Source organism: Dermacentor andersoni, chromosome 6 (assembly GCF_023375885.2).
Source record: "Dermacentor andersoni chromosome 6, qqDerAnde1_hic_scaffold, whole genome shotgun sequence".
In the NCBI taxonomy this organism is placed as follows: Eukaryota; Metazoa; Arthropoda; class Arachnida; order Ixodida; family Ixodidae; genus Dermacentor; species Dermacentor andersoni.
In genome coordinates, this window is record NC_092819.1 from 111,845,251 (window position 1) to 111,862,168 (window position 16,918).

The 16,918-nt window shown below is 45.0% G+C and overlaps 1 protein-coding gene across 2 annotated transcripts in view; it reads left to right on the forward strand.

Annotated features, from left to right (window-relative positions):
- The window catches only part of Mon1 (vacuolar fusion protein MON1 homolog), a 50,636-nt gene extending 34,926 nt beyond the window's left edge, over positions 1-15,710 (forward strand). For both annotated transcript variants that reach the window (XM_055066322.2, XM_050171009.3), the window contains exons 6-8: positions 3,215-3,335; positions 7,002-7,277; positions 14,949-15,710. In XM_055066322.2, the coding sequence (XP_054922297.1) occupies positions 3,215-3,335; positions 7,002-7,277; positions 14,949-15,089 (538 nt within the window). In that variant the 3' untranslated portion in view covers positions 15,090-15,710. The remainder of the gene's footprint in view (positions 1-3,214; positions 3,336-7,001; positions 7,278-14,948) is intronic.
- The last annotated feature ends 1,208 nt before the right edge of the window (positions 15,711-16,918 follow it).

Sequence of the window (16,918 nt, forward strand, 5' to 3'; positions counted from 1 at the left end):
CAGGAACTTTTGACAAATTTTGGGTGGACTGCCGTGCCCCACCCACCACACAGTCCAGACCTCGTGCCTAGTGATAATCACTTGTTCCCCAAGTTAAAGGAACATTTGAGTGGCCAGCGCTTCCAGAGCAACGATGAACTCAAAGAAGAGGTGAAACGCATCCTCAACGGGTTGGCGGCGGAGTTCTACGACATTGGGTTACAGAAATTGGAGCACCGTCTACAAAAATGCATAGAAAAAGATGCCGATTATGTAGAAAAGTAGAGCAAAGTTTCATCTTTCCAATGATGTAAATTTCTGTGAGAATAAACAATATTGTTTATTTCTAAAATTGATGGCAACCTTATTTCTGGATCAACCCTTGTGTGTATATTCATTCGTTTCGAACACCTTGAAAACTTTGAATACTGAAAGTAGGAGCCATAGCGACTATCGAATAGCGTAGTATTCAATCAAATATTTTCCCCAAGCCTAGCAAATACAAAATACACATCTTATCAAAAACAATGGCCAGCTGTGAGCACTTTCAAGATATGATAACTCTTCCTGGGAAAGGAAAATGAATGCCTGCCTAATGCATAACACAGCATTCTATGTGATATGAGCTGCTTCTGTTATGTGAATCAGTTGTAAGTTGCTTCACTTGTCATGTGTGACGTGTTCGATTGGCAAAAAAAAAAAAAAGGCAGTCACTGCTGTGCACACTACGTAGCATATGTGTTGCTGCATGATTCTACAAGGAGACAAAATATAACAGCATGGCATTAACCGAAGAGAAGACGAGTACAACTAGCCCAATCTGTGACACTACTAAGTTTACAAAGGACATCAGCATGTGTAATCATTTGGATCATTTGTGGTTGTGATAACTTGTAATGCAGGTAAGGCTATGTCAATCGGTCCATCAACGGTTCAGAAGTCACAGAGGCTGTGTTGTTAAGCATGTGCTGCTTCCATCGTGTTTCATTTTCTTCAGGGTGTAGACACTTGACAGCATGATTTAACAATCAATTTACACGCAAAACACTCTGTGCCATCTCCTGGCATGCAAGCTCATTTATCCAGTGAAGATTGTAGCCTCCGATTGAAAAACAAACAGAAATGACATGCAGTACTTGTGCCATAATTTCCAGATTACAGTTTGTACTTGTTGTACAGTCCGCCCAGGTGCAAAGTCGAGAAGCCGTGTTTAATCTGCAAGCTATCTGCAATTTTTGTCAGCCACGAACTATCAGCCGCACTATATAAGACAGTTTTAGTACTGCGTCATGATGATACGTATGCAGCATGCAAGTGCTTTGCGGAACGTAGGAGCGCTTGTCGGGTTAGGGCTTTTAGTACTGCGAAATGCCTACGTACGTGAGAGGGCGAGCGTTAGATACCGGGCACGTCGGAGCGCATTGGCCGAGTCCGCCAGTACGGTGAACGAGTCGGTCGAACTAGACGCTGTTGATCTCGCTAACGTGATGCAACGTGCGGGCGCGTTCCCGCTTGGTCAAACTGTATTTAGGCCTTTAAGAGACTACTTTTTATTCAGATGAAATGCACGAATCATATGGAGAAAAACAAAAGCCGAGTACTTTATTTCTGAGGCTGGCAAAGTCATTTGCGATGAACTGCGCCAAAAGCAGGTCGAGCCTTTCGCGTAAACAGCACACACTGAACACTTTCTCAAAACAAAGTTCCTATTTTTGCTATGCATTGCCACCGTGCAGGATCTGGGAATAGCTTCTGCGCGTTCACTTCACGCAGCAAAGCCAAACTGTAGGCCATGAAAAAGTACGCCTTCCGCTGGTCGCCTTTGACGCTGCCATTTTGGGAAACTCTTCTGTCTCGCGCTCTCCCAAACAAACGAGAACCACGAGAGCAGCACGCAAGAATCAGATGCCTGCATACGCAGCGACCGCGTACACATCACGTACCATTCGTGTTGCGTTCTGCACATGCGCACTTTGCAGAACGTAGCGATCTTACGTACGCAACGCCGTTGCGTACGCTACGTACGCAGTACTAAAACTGTCTATACAGTCAGTCCTTGATATATCGAACATGGATACAAGAAATTATTGCGTATATCGAACACTTTTTATATCACCTGGAAAATCGCATGCATTTTATATATTTTCTTATTTCGAATGGGGTTGGATGTAAAATGGATATATCAAACTCTACCACCCCAGATCATGTGCGCTCTGTTGACAGGCAGTGAGCTTTCCCGCAACACGCTTGAAGATAGCAGCGGCACAATGGGCGTTCCCGACTGCTGCGATCTCGCCGAGGGCGCCATTTGAACGTAGCGGCGTACGCACATGGCGGCTTGGCTAGTTCGACAATGTCAGTAACGCATTGCATTTGCCACAATGACTCCTCCTTGGTGCCGTGCTCTGCGCCTGCCGCATCTTGCGAGGACTGGCGGTTTGCATCCACAAAGACACGTGACAATGCGCGCTCACTGGGCTCATTCATAGATGTCTTAGCAGACGCCTCTTAATACTTTGTTATTGATAGTGTTGCAATATGCTTCGATTGATGGACTTGGAAATTGTAGCACAAGTAGTGGCCAAACGAAGGCGCTGCCGAGGTTGATTCCACAAGCGCTGATGTTGCCCCGCTCCAGAGTTCAACTAGTGCTGTAGCTGCTTTGGCCCTTCTACGCTGCTACTGTGGCGCAATAGAGGGCACCGGCCTATCGCTTGTGGATCGTTTAGACTATGTTGAGGACTCCGTGTTTAAGCACACGGCTGCCAATAAGAAGCAGGGTACACTGCTGCAGTACTTTCAGCCAAATAAATAAATACTTTGTGTGAAGCTTTGAGTGTGTATAACCTGCGCCACGATTGGGGCGCGATCGTTGTTTGGACTGCGCGTTTGGCCTAGGCCACCCTGATTTCGCACGGCGGATGAAGTCAGCGCTACCTGTGCGGCACAATCGACCGCGCGCTCACGGCTGACGAAGTTGGCTTGACCTAGGCCAATTGCGCGCGGCGCAATCGAATGTGCACTCCGAACAACGGTCCCCGATCGTGCCCTTGGTTCATTGATTGATATGCAAAGTTTTTGACGCGTCTTTTGCTTGATTTTATATATAGAATTCTGTCTATAGCTTGCAATCACCGTGCTGTTCGTTATATCGAGGTTCGACTGTATAACCGCATGAAGTAGCGGTTGCTTGTCTAGGTGCTCCGAGTGAAAACGGCAGCTCACTGTTATGCAGTGGGTTCCTGCATGCCCACGTGTCATACCTGGCGGAGGGCAGCCCTGCCTGTCTGCTGCTCCTCACCGTGGACCGTGACCTCTTCTTTCCTCTCCAGGAGTGCCGCCGCAAGATCGCCGAGGTGAGTGCCTTGTGTTGCACATTTCTCTTCTACAGCTACACATGCAACAGCTGTGACTTAGTGCAAAGCGTATATCGAATTTTATGCAAGGTGCTTATGATGCTAATAAAATTATTTTTCCAGCACTCAGTGGAAAAGCAAAAAAAAAACCTGTTTTATATGAAAACACATATACAATGCACAGAGAGGTAGATAGGGAAGGAGCAGGCTGGCAACTGCCACCGAGAGAGGCACGAAGCCTGCCTACTCTTTAGTATGAATGGGGTAGAAAAGGAAGTTGAAGATGAGAAGAAGGGAAGTAAAGAAGAAATACAGCATGATGACAGTCCACAAAGACAGAAGTAAAGCAGCAACAAGGAATAGAGTGCACAAGGAGGAACAGAACATACAAACACGTGCAGAAAAAAACATGCAGGTCACATTAATTACTACAGAATGTAAGAAATAAAAAAAAAAACTAAATTAGGAAAAAAATTTTTGTCCCTCACAAAGTCTTTCACAAATGAAAGCCCAGCCAGTTTCTTGCAGAAAAGTAAGCGGGGCACAATGAGCCTGATTGCATCGAGAAGCACAGCCACTCGGGTACATGTTCATATACTGCAGGCCGAGTAGGCTGTTATCTCCTAGTAGCTATGTGTGCTGCGCAAGAAAAGCAAGACACTGTAATGTAATGCACACAAGTGTCTCGCAGGAACCAGAAGAGGCACATGATACACGGTCTACACGTCCTTGCCGGTATAAAGTTTCAGACACCAGGACAAAGCCAAACCTTAACTTGAGCAATAGAGCTCTAGCAAAACGAAGCAAGCCTCGGCCACGAACGCGGGGAGGACAGGATCCTTTCGTAATACAAAGAAGAAGGAAGGCAAAAAGAATAGAAAGCAACACGACAGAAGGAATGCTGGTCTTCAACTGATTTTTTACTACAAAAAATACATTACAATCCATATGACAACAGGATGGGATACAGTAAGCGCTCATGACCACCATAACTCTTACCGTATGGGTAATACACGGCCACTGACAAAGCTAATCAAGCATGGTTGAAGCTGTGCGCACACAGCTATCACATTTTTTTTTTTAAATGCAAAGAGTTTTGCGTATCAGTCAGCATTTTTCACTTTTGTACTTCCTCAGAACACATGTACCTTCAAACAAAGCTGTACAGTGGCATTTTTTACAATGACCTGCAGGATATCAGGATATATGGGTTTATGGCTGTTCTTGAACTGACAGTGCATAAAAAATTTGCCATACAGGTTTCTGCATGGTGGCTTTGTATCCAGGTGGTGAGACGCTATGGAAGAAAAAAAAAACTTTTTTTTTCTTTGAATGCCCATAACTTGGCTACTACTGTGGCTTTTCAAAAAATTCTTCATGGAGAATGGTTGCTTGGCAGTGCATTAGAATGGCTGCTTGCGAGCACGTCTTCAACCGCACATGGTTTAGGTCTCTGTGCAAATGCATCACCCCTTGCTGAAACATCACATCCCCTTATGGTGACCCTCTGCCTATTGTTCTGGGTGTCTCTGGCCTGAACAGTACTGATCCAAAGAACACGACAAGGAACTCCATGTTCTCATGTCAAGAGTGTTTTACTGTATCGTTTCTCATAGTTCTTGCATAACTTTGGATTGTGAATATAGTCCACTTACAGCAAAATTCTATATATATATTTTTTTTGAGGAGCTACCCAAATCCTTGAGTAGGCACTCGTGGTCGCACTTGGATATCACAAAGGTGCAAATCTTCCAAGAAAAGTGTATGGCTCCGTGCTGGATCGCTGCAGAAGTTGTCATATGCAGCCTGCAGAAGCATCGCTATGCATTGTGGAAGTTAACTTTCAATCAGTGCTTCAACGACTGAGCAAGAGAAAGCAGGTCTGACGTGGAGCGTGTTGATTCATTACACTCTTTGACGGAAAATTCAAACCTGCTCTAAATCAGTTTGTGGGAAATAACTTCTCCTAAAAGGAGTATCAGCACACAGGACAGGACAAGTAAAACGAAGGGATGAAGCAGTGACTGCCCTTTACTGCAGACTAAAAGAACCTAGATCAACCAGTGATACTTAGAGAGTTCTAGATTCGGGTACTCAAGCAGCTAGCATATGCAGGAACCCAACGTCTCCTTGAGCTGTGCTGGGACCGAAGTGGCTTGTGTTCGCAAGCAGAATGCAAGCCTGCTGTGTTCCGCATTCTAAAACACTCTGTTAAGTCCTAATCTTTTGTAACATTAATCCTTTCACCCAAACCCTGCTGCCTGCTGTGCTTGTGTGTGGGCCTTCTGTATTGCATGTATTTTTTACCAAAGTAGTGATATGCTATGCGCTCATCTTTCTTTGCGCCATGAGTGCCTAGGTCAAATATTTGGTAGGGAAATTTATGGTAGGAAAAAGTTTGGAGCACTCTGGCATGCACCATCGTCCTCTGGTGAATCCAAGTTGCACCTACCGTTGAATTCACTTTCTTCTTCAAAAGAAGGCCCAGAGAAAGCTTTGCCATGGGATGCCGCCATTTCTTCTTCCACTCAAGATAATTAAACACAACCAAGGACATACAAAACTGAGTTTTCCATCTAGCAGTAACCTATCAAACCATATTTAGATAAACCGGCAAGTGTTGCCATCAATCAGTGGCTTTGAGAAGTTCAAAATGCAGCTGCCTGCCAATTTGCCTGCTTCGATAGCGAATGGGTTAACACATATAAATACCCAACAAAAATCATATATGTTGATTTTCCATCTACATGTGCAAAATACAGATACGTGTAATAAGCAGTCGACAAAAAGAAATACCATATATACCCGCGTAATGAATGCAATTTTTTCTGCCAGTGGAGAATGCCATGTCCATGTGATTGTGGGTGATGTCTGAACTGCCCACGCCACTTGACCAAGAGCAGCTGTTACATTTAATCCACACCGCTCTGTCTTGGCTTGGTTTCACCATGGCTCCACATTTGAATTTTGCGCAAAAAAACATAGCGCCATCTGTCGGTCGCTGTTTTACTCATCAATGGCTCTAAAGGGTGGTGATGGCGTATGAAATGTCACCACTCCCCTGCTCAGGGGTAGGCAATTTGAATTTTGCTAAGGGTATACGGACCCTTCAGATGCAATTTTCTGTTAAAGTGTTTTCCTGGCACAACACAAGCGCTACGAGTTTTCTGGAATGGTATTTTAACAGTCCACATAGTATTTGCCTTTAGTGTTCGTTTATATATGTCACACATGATGAACAAAAATGAAGAGAGAGACGGGGACACACATAGTGCTGTTGCGTTTTCCCATCTCTTGACCACGGTCTTTAATACTGAATGGTCAATGCTTTCATTTCTGTGTTACTGATACTGATTGCTTGCCTCTTTGTACCATACCATGTTCAACATTCTCCCCGCCCCATTTTCAAAATTTCATCCCTTTTGCATTTTGTACAAGTTATCATTCGCTGCTCGTACCTTACGTAATACTCTTAGGCCCTAGACTCTTTCGTTATTATGTGAGAATAACCGTTTTTCAAGAGTCGTAGAAAAAAAAATTAGCATCATACCAGTAGCCCCAACACTACACTTCTAGTGAAGTTCTGCTAGACATTTACAAAACTGAGAAAGTTTTGCACCCTCTTCCTTCTCCGTATTTTCTTGTTTGTGCTGCCCTGCGCTACAGAGCCTGCAGCGGAAGAACTGCCTGGAGGCCCTGAGAGAAGCAACCGTGAGTGGTGGCTACAGTGTGCGCGAGGCAGGCGTGCCTGAGCTCTACCACTTCCTCTACAAGAGCAAAAGTGGCGCGCAGCTTAGCAGCCCGCGGCTGGAACCCCCGTACTCCAAGGACCCTGGGCGTCTGCTAGCCCTGTACCGGCTCCTGCACCACCGCATGTACCAGCCGGCCTGCCCGCTCAAGATCCTCTTCTGGGCCACAGGGAGGGAGACGCTTATGGGATGGGTAAGTGCAATTGATGTTGAAGGGACGACACTGAAACAACTTTTTGAGCATCGTGGAACGTGATTTTACGGTGGAAATTTAGACGGGACAGAGCAAGACACGCAGGACAAACGCAGAACTTCGACTGGCCTTTATGCCCACAGTGATACATAAATGGCTGTCATCCTGTGGCGGTTACAATAGAATGTTGCCACTGTGCACATTATCATCGAGCACATTCACAGCATTTGGATATGCAAACGAGGTATCATTGTGTTTAGATAAAGCTCTTCTTTTTTTTGACAGAACAATAGATGTAGGGCTGACACGACATTCGCCTTTTTTATGAAGACCATCGTGAGAAATTGTTCCCAGTTCATAGACACTGCTGTAATGAACATGTGAGCCAAATATGGTCCAACCTCATTGTAACAAAAATGTATCCCACGTGAAAATGCCTTCATTATAAGCATACATATATGTATTCGCTGCTCTCCCATTTTCCCAGAGATCTTCTAGGCTTACTTGGTTTTACAGTTTAACATCAATACAACTAACCCAAATATAACAAATCATTGGATATAAAAAAATATCAAATTTGCTTGGGCATGTTTTCGTTTCAGCAGTGTATTTTCATGCTATGGCGAAACCAAAAAATGCAGGATCTGACACAATATCAGTTATAGCGGAGCAACTCTGTTTGCGTGTGGCCCAAAATATGTACTATTCCAATAGCAACAATCTCAAGTGCAGTTGGCTGATTTTTTAGATAATAGATTTTTTTCAGACATGCTTTTATTCAGATTTCGCGTGGCACTGCCTTACGCCCATAGGACCAATGTTCAATGGCAACGAGTTTCAGACACTGCACGGTGTGCTGCTCATATTTTGGACGTTATCCACACATACAATGCTGTAAACATGGCGGCTTTAAACAAAGTTGCTGCCATGGTGGCTTGGCACCAAGCAGCAGCTTTCTCTGTTGAAGTTTATGCAATTAGCATTGAAGCAATGTGGGGACACACCATCTTGCAACCACTGAAACGCATTATGTATGAGGCAGGTACTGCAGCCATGTTCTCTCGCACTTCCGTTCGAACACGTAATTGCCTTTCCCCCTGCATAATCTACTGGTGCTGCTGTGAATATATAGAGTTCGATTCCACGCAACTATGGATAATATCTTTTTTTTCATTGAAGAGCAGCACATACACTCAGTGGCACATACGCAGTGACCCAAGTTGCCCCGAAAGAGTTTAGATATAGACAAATATACATACCTCAAACAGGGTGAAGCTTGCAAAGAATGCTAATTGCGTTAATACCATATTTACTCGAATCTAGGCCGGCGCCGATTCTAAGCCAACCCCCGAATGTAGACCGAACAAAAGAAGTGAGGACAGCATTCACAAAATGATAACAGCATTTATTTAATATGAATATGCCGAGTTCACTCTACATCGTCACCACTGTTAGCCTCGTCCCTGTGGCCCAGACCACGCGCACGCAAGCTCGCATCCGCATGCCCGTGCATGCGCAGACAGGGCGTCATCGCACGCGTCAGAATGCGGCGCGATCTTGGTAAACAGCTCCTCTCTGTTATTGCGCACTTATCTTCGTTACCGCTGTCATCTCCTTGTTGCAGCACACTCATAAGTGTCTTCCGTTGCTCCTTCCAGCGATGGACATTTTCTCATTGATGCAGAAGTCCCGCCTGGCTTGCTATGCCTCTGCGGCTAGCACAACTTTTCATTTGAAAGTGGCACTATAGTGTGCCATTACGATAACGCCACGCCGCACGCTGATACCACAGAACTAGCTCCGATACGACACATGTCAAAGCGACACCATCGCTCATGTACTTCAGTTGACTACTGGCCCGGCAAGTAGCGGCTGCAATACTGACTTTTCTAGATGGCGCTAGCTATGGACCATATTTATAATTTTCACTTACAAACAGGCACATTTTCTAAAATCTTCGAACTAAGCCGACCCTAGAGTTTTGTGTATCATTATTTGGAAAAACTATCGGCCTAGATTTGAATAGATACGGTATGTTCATACTGTGGGTGTGTGAATACTTGAATATCCGGTTTGTGAAATGAATATCTAATATTCGATTTCTCGAATGTTCAATCTTTAGAATATCGGTACTTTTGGTGAATGACTCGGCCATGGTCGGTGCCTTGATGCATGCAGCGTTCCAACGGCATGCGATCTCTATTGATACAAGGTTCATCCAGGTCAATGATACTGATCGAAATGATTAACACGACATGGACAGAGGGAACTACAACAGCGGTGCGTATGGAAAGCATAAGAGCTAGTGCAAAGATCTTTCTGATTAGCCACTGAAAGACAAGCTAATTGCATCAAGCACAGTAAAACCACGTTAACACATAGTTGGCGGGGACGTGTGAAAAATATGTATTAACCGGTTATATGCCTTAACCAAACACCACAAATTAGCTGCGACTTACCTTTCAAAAGTGAAAAAAGGTAATGAGTAGTAATGTTCACAGTACGACACCTTGATTTAATCCGAAGCAATGGACCAAGTCCATTTCAGTGCTGCGGCAGAGGCCTTGCAGTGACAACAGCCTCCTCAAATTCTGAGAGGCCTTGGGCCAACCTCGTCATGAGGCCTTTCTTCCCGGCAAATTCCCTCCTCACAGCCACGGCGTCAGCAACCGCCGTCAGACACGGACCTGGATGGTCCGCTTCAACATCGTCACCGTCGTCCTCGTCATCTTCAGCTGCCACGTTGCTGTCTAGGTCATGGAACAATTCCAACTGCAGAGCCTCGGCATTATCCTGATGCTCCAACTCCTCTGTGAGCAGGCCGTCGCAGTCATCGGCCCGCTCTTCGTTTTTGCCATTGCTCACGCGCACAACGAACTTCGCTCGAGTGAAGCAGTTCTTGACTATGGCAGAATCCAGCTGCTGCCACAAGTAGGCTAGGAGGTGTATTTCACCTAGCATGTCGATGCAGTACATCTTGTCGCACTCCATTGCTAGCAGCATTCTGCACAGCAAGTACTTTTTTGTATAAAAGCTTGACTGAGCCGGACATATTCCTCGAAAAGCTTTGAAGTCATCCACGCTTTTGTGTTGCTCCTGTATGTGACACCTGAGGGCAGTTGGGCACCTTTAATGCACCTCGGTTTTGAATATCAGCCGATAACAAGCAGTGGCAACTTTTGGCTTCCTGTCGCATTGACTTCAAAAGCAACCAACAGCCTTTCCTTGGCATGCTTTCCACCTTTGCAGTTTTTGCCCTTGAATGCCAACATTCTGTTGGGCAGAAGTCTTTAAAAGAGTCCTGACTCGTCCAAGTTGAAAACGTCTTCCATGGCATAGTTGGCTAGAGTTTCCGGCAGCTGCCCATTCTACAGCACCTTCGTGGTTCGCATGTGCTGCCTCTCCGCACACCACCCTCGCACTTACATTGTGGTGCACTTTAAATCTTGCTAGCCAACCGCTGCTGCAAGAAAAATTCTTGCAGTTCATTTGACTAGCAAATATTTCTGCCTTTTCGGCGAGTAGGGGGCCGCTGACTGGTAAGTTCTGTGCCCTTGCTTTTTTCAGCCACAACATCAAGGCCTTCTCAACTTCAGGAAAGGCTGATCCTCTCAAGTGCCACCTCTTGATGTTCGATGCTGCACTACTCCTTATCTTTTCCCGTACTTTCCAAATGCCACAAACTGTTGTTAAAGGCAGTCCCCTTGCACGCGTGACAGTGGCCTTCATTGTTCCGGTTTCAATGCTACGAAAGATGTCCAACTTCTTCACGCTGAGTATGCGATTCTTTTGTCTATTTGGTTTTGGCATGGCTCCATTTCTCTGGATGAAACCGAGTGAAATATCCAGTCACCACTCTACCACTTCAAATGACACCACGTCGATGTCACATGTGCAATGCGATGACACACTTGCAATCAGGTTGCAAACGCAAACGGTTGCAAACGCTAGTAAAATGGCAAACGTATGGGCAGGTCAGAACGTGAGGGTGATGGTTGCTGCGATGAGGCTTTCGGCTATGCTGTGCTCTCCGTGCTTGATGACCTGAACTAAAGGAGCAAACCCAATCACCATCCCCAACATGGTGTCATCGATGCTGTGCTCTCCGTGCTTGGCAACCCGATCTAAAGGAAGAAACCCAATCACCAGCACCAACGCGGGGCTTTCGGCTGTGCTGCACTCTCCGTGCTTGGTGACCTGATCTAAAGGAGGAAACCCAATCACCATCACCAACGTGGCGTCATCGATACACGGTGTCAATCGGTACCTCCAAGTATCGATTGAATTGCGGTTTCCGCGTTGATTTGCCTTTTCAAAAGTGAAAAAATTTTTTTAGAAAAGGTGCAACGTGCTGGTCGCCATACTATGACTTAGTGAAAATGGCACACACTAACTGGTGCACATTCTACGAGGCACTACACCGTAAGCAGTAAGTCAGTAGAAAGTGTTAGCTTGTCCGGTATTTGGGTAAATGCAGGCAGACTAAGTGTTGGGGTGGAGGGATGGCGGTGCAAATGTGAGCGGCCTGCATGGTGCAGCTACCAAGCTGACTAAAACAGCTAATATTGCAGTAACCAACTGTATTCTACTTCGCTGCTGGTGTGAACTTTTGGCAATGGCATAATCATGTTACTGCTGAAAATTTACACCCATAGCAGAGTAAAATACACTTGGCTACTGCAATATTAGCTGTGTTTGTTTGGTTGAGCTCTGCGCCACCAGGTGGCTGCTTCATGCAGGCCGTTCACATTTATGTTTGCGCCCCAATGCCCAGCCCACCTGCGTTCACTCGAATACCGGACAAGCTAAAACACTCTTAATACATTGGGCTCAGTGGGGGCTCGGCTGGGGAACTGTTTGGCATGCATGCTTGTGGTAGTTGCCATCTCGTCGACCGCATATTGGAATGCTGCTTCAACGGCCGCCAATCTTACCTGTCCATGTGACTGATCACCGATGAGCCACCTGTAGGAACATATTAGCGACAAGCTTTTGACGACAGTTTGCGACCTGTTATCACATCAGCCAGCGCCAAATTTTTGTCACAGCCGTACCATTGGCAACTGCCTAGCTAGGTAGGCCTAACCAGAGCTGCATCATTGGGTGTTCGTGAGTAAAGTTAATACCAAATCAATGCAGATATATTTACAACGGTTGCATGACCCTCAGAAAGCTCACAAACCACCTCACCAACGAAAGCGAGTGCACGGGATGACCATTGCATGTTCACGGCTACCATCTTCGCGACATACTGTACGGTGGCTCGTCGTTCTGAACACTGTTTGTAGGCACACAACAGTCTCTTATTGTAGCTTTGAGTTACCCATCACAAAATTAGCTTTGTATCTACATGACGCGGCCAAAAATATGTGACAGCATGTTGACCCCGGCTGCAGACATGTTTACACAGACGGCAAATGGATGAGAGGTTGGGGGAACGTCATGCATTCTTGCCGTGGGCCTCCCAACTTGAGAATTCATTACCATTGGTGCCGATGGCTATGCAGAGCGGTGCTGAGTGATGTATGCACATTCCCCCTCTTTTCTCTGTTATGCAGATTGGCCTTGACGAGCTGACGATAACTCACAAAAAACCACCTGCCATAAAGATGGAAAAACCCTCATGCTTTTTGGAAGAAAACTGGAATACTTTCTAAGCAATAGAAGATTGCGATTAAGCACAGTATGGCGAACTATTAAACTGGTAACCCCATTGATATTTAGGACAACTTTGCTATTTCTTCAGCTTCAGTAGGAAAAAAAGCACTTACCGTATTTCTATTTGACATACATTCTATCGATAAAAACTATTTTCCAGACATTCGTATACAAAGTGAGTTGTTATCAGTGTTGGCATACTAATTTGGGGATCTCTTTAGTAACAGTAGAGCGTATGATACATCTCGATTCATAGGTACCTACCATAGTTACTCGATTCTAACGCGCAATGCCCTCGATTGTAATGCGCACCCATTTCCGTGACCTAAAAAGAAGCCCTTTACAGTACCATGCACCTCATTCTTTCATACAGAAATACAACTTTCTCTTATTTGGAAAATCAAAGATTTACTCCCAATATGCTAAAGTTGTAATAAATTAAAGAAAATCTCAGTTTCGGCCGAAAGGCGAAGCATTTATTGCAATAGCAAATTAGTAGACAGCTATATGAAAAGTAAGGATAGTAGTTTTATCGGCCGTATAAACGTTTAAATGTTTGCTTGCTAATTAAACAAGCATGGTGTCATGCTTGCACAAACAAACATGAACACGTCTCACTCAATGACCATGGAAACTCTTTATCAAAATGCTGGAGTGAGGTAGTACGGTAGCAGAAGCAAGCGAATTAACCTTTGTGCGGTTTCTTGCTTCAATGCGAACTAAGCAATGAGAACACAGAACGGTGCGCCTAGATGTGTAGACTTGTCCCCGTCACAAGATCGCTTTCAAGATAGGGGCCACGTGGCCACACGGTACGCAGCAGCCGCTGGAGCCGTTGATGCCATGGCTAGTAAGGCTTTCTCCTGGTTGTGGTTTGCTGTGGTTTTTGTGTTGGCAGTGTTGGTGAGCTGCAAGTTTACTTAGCATTTCTTGTGGTGGCACAGAAACAGCCCACAAAATGCGCTCACGCTAGAGATGAAGACCAAGACTTTTAGAGTGGTTGCTTCACTACAAAGAGAATAAACTTTTATTTTGAGCAAGCGCAGTCTGTGCCCTAGGCAGGTGGTCTTCTTATTCCAGGTAGTCGTGGGCCATGGCCATCTCCCATGCCCATTCGATGAGGCTGGGCTGTCTCTTCCAGTCCGTGTCTGATAGCTTGGCCTCCCACTCCTCCATGTAGGATTTTTTTTTTTTTTTACTAAATGACTTTTGTTTTTCTTTTTGCAATTATGTATTATGCTGCTAGCTCTAGTTGACAGCTGCATGTAAGTAGAAGCTTTGTAAAAAGAAGCTTTGTAGTGAAATCTACTACACCTAATGTCTGCTTTTGGCAATTAAGTAGCTGCCCCTTTCAAAAGAGCATCTTGTGTACCCTTGAGATCCATCTCACAGTAAATAGAACTCCTCATAAACAAAACTTATTTACCTGGTCCCATGAGGATACGTTTAATGAAAGTCTGCTGTATTCAACATCTTTGAGTGGTGAATTCTTGAATCGAATATGAACCAAATAGCGTGGACAGTTGATTTTATATTTAAAATGTCAAATATTTGCGCGCTTCCACTTATAACATACACTGGAGGTATTCTTGTATCAGATGTGACATTGTTATAAGGAGATTCAAAGGTATCAGATAATTCATTACATTCATGTTCATTATATTTCGGTTTGACTGCATTATTCTGCTTCATCCAGTCAGGAACGTACAATCTTGCAATATAGATTACTTGCTCTATTCTGCGGCTTTTGAAATACACCTATACTTCTTTTCTTGGGCGACACTTGTGATGACGTTACAACAAAGAACCACAGGTGATCAAATTAATCTGGAGCCTCCGCTGTGGTGTCTCTAATAGCCATGGCATTGTTTTGTAACATTATACTACATCAATCAGTTAATCAACAAGTTAGTCAACCAACCAATCAATTGGCAAATGTTAGTGGGTATTTCTGTGTGCTGTTTGACGCAAAGTCATGATAAGGTAAATGTCTTTCTGCTCTCTTTGTTGCAGCACATGGCCGGATTCGAGCTGTACGCAGCTTTTGAGCCACTGGTGAGCAAGGACACAGCAGTGCGTGCCATGAGCAAGCTGCTGCACTGGATCAAGCAGGAAGAGGAACGGCTGTTCATCATGAGTTACGCCACCCTATGAACGTCGTGTGGACGGACTCCAGCGTCCGAAGATCTCGAGGCAGCTACTGCTGCGCGGTGCTCGTGGCCAGTGTCTCCGGCTCGGCACTGCTTCGTAGGAACAGCTCAGTCAGCATTTGTCAGCTAGTCACCGTACACATTGCTTGTGATCATTCCCGTACAACAACACATTCAAGGACACAGAAGCCGACGGTTATCTACAGTCGGGCTCACCTGCATTTGTGCACTGACAAGGTTGGTGCAAGCCGTGCTAGATGCCATAGCCAAGCTGGATCTTGTGTGGCGTTGTTTGGGAGAGTGCAGTGTCAGCAGTACGTAAAATGCCGAGCGCAAAACAAACAAGACTGATCGAAGAGCTTCAGTCCCTCTTGTGTCTGCCAGCAGAGGTGTTGTCTGCAGTTGCAACGTGCAGGAAAGCACTGGTACACAGGGTAGAGGACTTGAACTGACATTCCTGACAATTTCCAGTTGTGAAAAGTTCTGTGTTGCAATAGGAAGCCGGTTTTACCGACTGCAGTTACGTTGTTGCCACTGCGAGCAACTGTCTTCTGTGGTGAGCTGTGTTCTCAATGACGAGTGCATAAAAAAAAGTGAACTGATTAAAAATGAACTTTTTACGGCAGTGTTGCATCTATTTTCACTGCAAGGTAATCCATGATGGGAACGTCACCACTTTAATACAACATTTACAGATGCTAAGTGTGGTGCACTTGCCCAGTAATGCTAAATGGTTGTCCCCGAGTGTTGGTTTGAGCAGCAGACCAATCTTACACGATGTGTTCTCACTATTTAGTTTTGCTCGCATAGCTAGTGCTGCATTACTTGTGATGCGAAAGTGACGAAAGAATTAATGCATTTTTCCCCGTACAACTCGCACCCCCAATTACAACTGCCAGGAAAAAAAAATGTGTGTGTAACACAAGGAAATAACCCCATTATAACAGTGCTCAAACCTTTGCAGAAACAGTCTCCATTCACGGATTCATTACCTATCCACATCGTTACCTTCGGCCAGTAGCTCTGTCTGCCCCCCTCTTCGACGATGCTGATAATCTTTCGCATCCGTTGCACTGTAAAGGATGACCATTGAACACAGCTCATCGTAATTCGAGTTCTAATTCACCAGAGCCCCTGCACTATCGCTACTGATGCATGCACTTTGCTAACTACTAAACACAATATAGCAACCTGTAATGAGGAGGATAATAAGCAACCATGAAGTCCATTAAGACCATAAATATGGGAACTGCAATATGCAAGGGTGAGGAGAGGGTGAGGTTCCCGTGGAGATAACGAAACTTTGAGTGGTGGAGAACCTTGCCTCAAGATGTAGCTTCACGGCAGCACGTGCTGGGCTGCCGTGAGGCCACAGCTCGAGGCGAAATTCGCATGTAGCCCGCACCCCAACTTTACTGTTCAATTTTTAAAATTCTCGGTATAGGTTATACACGCATAAATACGGTAGATATGCATAGCTGGGATGTTGACTTGTGCTTCCAGTTCTACACTGTGTGGAAATCCTGGAACCAGTTTCTGGGATGACATCTTACAGCTTATACATTGTATCCTAATATAAAATGCAAAGCACAGATGCTTTTGTTGTTATCAAGCCACGTAAGCTTACTGTGAAGCACAACTGTTTCATTTAAAGAGTACGAGTTTGGTGCAGCTGTAACAAGTAACATCTCTTGTTTTCATAAGCTGCTACTGTGTTGCTTGAATGAACTTAGAATTAATTTTTTTCCCAATAAAAAAAGAAAAATCTGCCAGAACGTATGCACAAGTTACAGCATGCTTGTTACATTTCAGTAGTTCCTGTGTTGCACTGGT